Source organism: Cryptomeria japonica, chromosome 6, assembly GCF_030272615.1.
Source record: "Cryptomeria japonica chromosome 6, Sugi_1.0, whole genome shotgun sequence".
Classification (NCBI taxonomy): domain Eukaryota; kingdom Viridiplantae; phylum Streptophyta; class Pinopsida; order Cupressales; family Cupressaceae; genus Cryptomeria; species Cryptomeria japonica.
Window position 1 is genome coordinate 485,325,562 of NC_081410.1, and position 2,781 is coordinate 485,328,342.

Sequence of the window (2,781 nt, forward strand, 5' to 3'; positions counted from 1 at the left end):
AATCTGTGATTACACAAACACGGGAAATTGCATCTTCAGCCTTCACATATTTCTTTTTTCCATCTTTCAGCATGGATGCAAGGACGTCAAAACTGACTTGGATCTCCAGTAACTTGTTGAATGCACTTAGTGATAAATCTTATCCTGTGTAGTGATCCATTAAGGAGAGAAACTCTTGCGTGATGACATCGTTGGTAACGAGATTCCAATTGTCATCATATAGATAACAAGGAAGGTAAGAAATTCTTGTAGAAATGAGATCAATATCATCATCACCTTCCTTCCTTTCCTATTCCAGCTCCACAATCATCAATCTTATTGTCTCTTTTTTATGAGACAATAGTGATAAGATTTGGATATATGTTTCTCTTGTAGGAATCACTTTATTTTCAACAAAGACTTCTATTCTAAAGTCCTCCATTTTGTTCCAAAGGGTTGTACTCTTCTCAATATTTTCAATTTCTTGAGATAATGAGGTCTTGATACTTTGCATGTGACTTTGCAGCACTTTAAAATCAGTCAGTAAGCCAATTGTTGAACTTAGAAGATGAGACGCTTCTAATTTCAACCGTGCAATCCATTCATCCACCACTCAAACTTTGGTTCCCACCTGTTCAACATTCTTAAGAGCTTCAGTATCCATTGAGGAACCTATGGGCTCAATCTCCTGGGAAGATTGTGTAACTTTAAGAAGAACATTGGTCAATTGCTCGCACTTTTGTTTTAGTTCATTCATCTCATCCTTCTCTTGATCAAACCTCTATAACAAAGAGTTAAAATCCGTTTGAGAATCCAGCTTAACACTCTCATGCATCTCTACTCCTAGATCTACAGTTTGCATGGTATAGTCTTCAGGTTGTATATTATCTTTACTCTTATCTGATGATGGTACAATGACCTCAACATATTTCCTTTTAGTAGCCGGATCTACTAACACCCGAGAGACAGTCTTCGACTTCTTTGTTCCTTTGGGCTTTGGAGGAACCAACTATTCAAAATAAAACTCATCAAGTGAAATTAGCTATTTATCCCTCTTGGGTGCTACTACCTCCATCCAAGGTGGTAATTTTGGATTGGTGGGTGGAGTAGTAGTTGCTTGTTGAACATCACTTGGTATTTCAAGAGAAAACTGGCTTGAACTTACATCGGTTGTAGATGTTGTTATTGGTATTAGTGCTGAAGTATCTAGTGATATGTTTGTTGATGTAGTAACAACTACTGATGCTGACCCTTCTTCAGTTATAGGCCCAGAGGGGAGAGTGGAAGGTGCTGTGGAAACAATTTTAGTACTAACCAGAGGTGGAATTTTTGTTATGACCATCGTAGTGGAAATAATTTCAGTGCTTACCAGAGATGGAATTTCTGTTATGACCACCATAGAAGGTAAAGTCATTATCTAATGTTACACAAATGCTTGCTCCATAGCTTCAAGAAACTCCAACATTGAAGATTCAATGGTGGCTCAAGGAATATCATCCAGACTAGAAAAATTGGATAATGCAAAAAATTGTTGAGCAGCTTTTGACTGTGACATATCCAAATTTAACTCTTCATCATCAAATCTATCATCCTCTTGATCTGAGTCAGTTTCAATGGAATAAATAATGACCTTTGGATGTGTAGGTTCCTATGAGGTGGCAGGGACATTGATTTCACCATGATGTGCTGGATCTTTATCCTCTTTTTCCTCTTGACAAGGAATTTCATTTTCTTCCGGCTCATTTTCTTTCTTAGTTTCTATAGCAGGTTGTTGTTATGATTCCTTTGTGACTATCTCAGGTGCTGCTAAAGATGATTCACCTTTCTTGGACCCTTTAATTATGAACTTTATTTTGTGTCCTTTCCCCTTAGATTGTGTTATAGGAGCCGAGGATGATACTTGTGGATCTGCTTTGCTCTTGGTTCTTGTTTCAGTCGTAGCTGTCTTACCAACTAGGTCATCACTATTATCATCATCTCCAGACCTAGCAGGAAGTTGTTTCATTCTAAGATTCTTTTTCAATAGCCATGCATTGGTATTTTCCAGAATGGGAGAGATTCTTTGACTAATAGACTTACTCTCCTTTTTTGACCATTGCACTAGAGGAAGTGGAGAGTTGACAATCTTTTTTTCATAATAGACTGGGTCTATTATGTCATCAATGTATTCCATGGTCATTGGGATTTTTTCAAAATTCAAATTTTCAATATGCTCTAGGGTAAGATGACTAAAATCCATTGTTCTTATGTCTTCCTCATCTTGGCAATCTGCCCACACATCCTCGAACCTAAAAACATGGGTGTAGTTTCTTTTGAGCTTATTCTTCATGCCACAAAAATCAAAATTAGTTAGTGCTTTGAACCTTCTCATAGTGCTCCATTGCATCTCTTCCTCCATGTTCTTGGCCTTGGGGTTAATTAAAATTGAGTACCTACCAATAGATTCTGGGAACTTCAATCTGGTCTTATGTGCTTGCGATTTCTTTTCGTGCACATAGATCAATTGCCGACACAACTCCATGAGGATGATCTTATCAGAAGGATACCTTGGTAAAATGAAGGGTTCACCTGAGAAACATCCTATCCAGATGTAAGTGAATGTTGGAAACTAAAGAAAAACGCATCCAAAATGAGACACCCTATTATATGCAGCCTCTGATAATCTTTTTTTCTGCAGGCTTTTATCAAACATGCACTTTCACATAGCAAAGAAATCATCGTTGATTCTTCTGAAATGGCTACCTTGATTCTTGATTGTGAGTTGATCATAGTATTCCCAGACAGGTACTAACCTCTTGTCAC

At 37.5% G+C, this 2,781-nt stretch overlaps 1 protein-coding gene across 1 annotated transcript; it reads right to left on the reverse strand.

Moving 5' to 3' along the window:
- Positions 1-760: 760 nt before the first annotated feature.
- On the reverse strand, positions 761-1,393 carry LOC131876666 (uncharacterized). Its single transcript, XM_059222109.1, has 2 exons — positions 1,145-1,393; positions 761-988 (listed from the first exon to the last, which is right to left on the reverse strand). The coding sequence occupies exons 1-2, from the start codon at positions 1,391-1,393 to the stop codon at positions 761-763; spliced, it is 477 nt and encodes a 158-aa protein (XP_059078092.1).
- Positions 1,394-2,781: the final 1,388 nt, after the last annotated feature.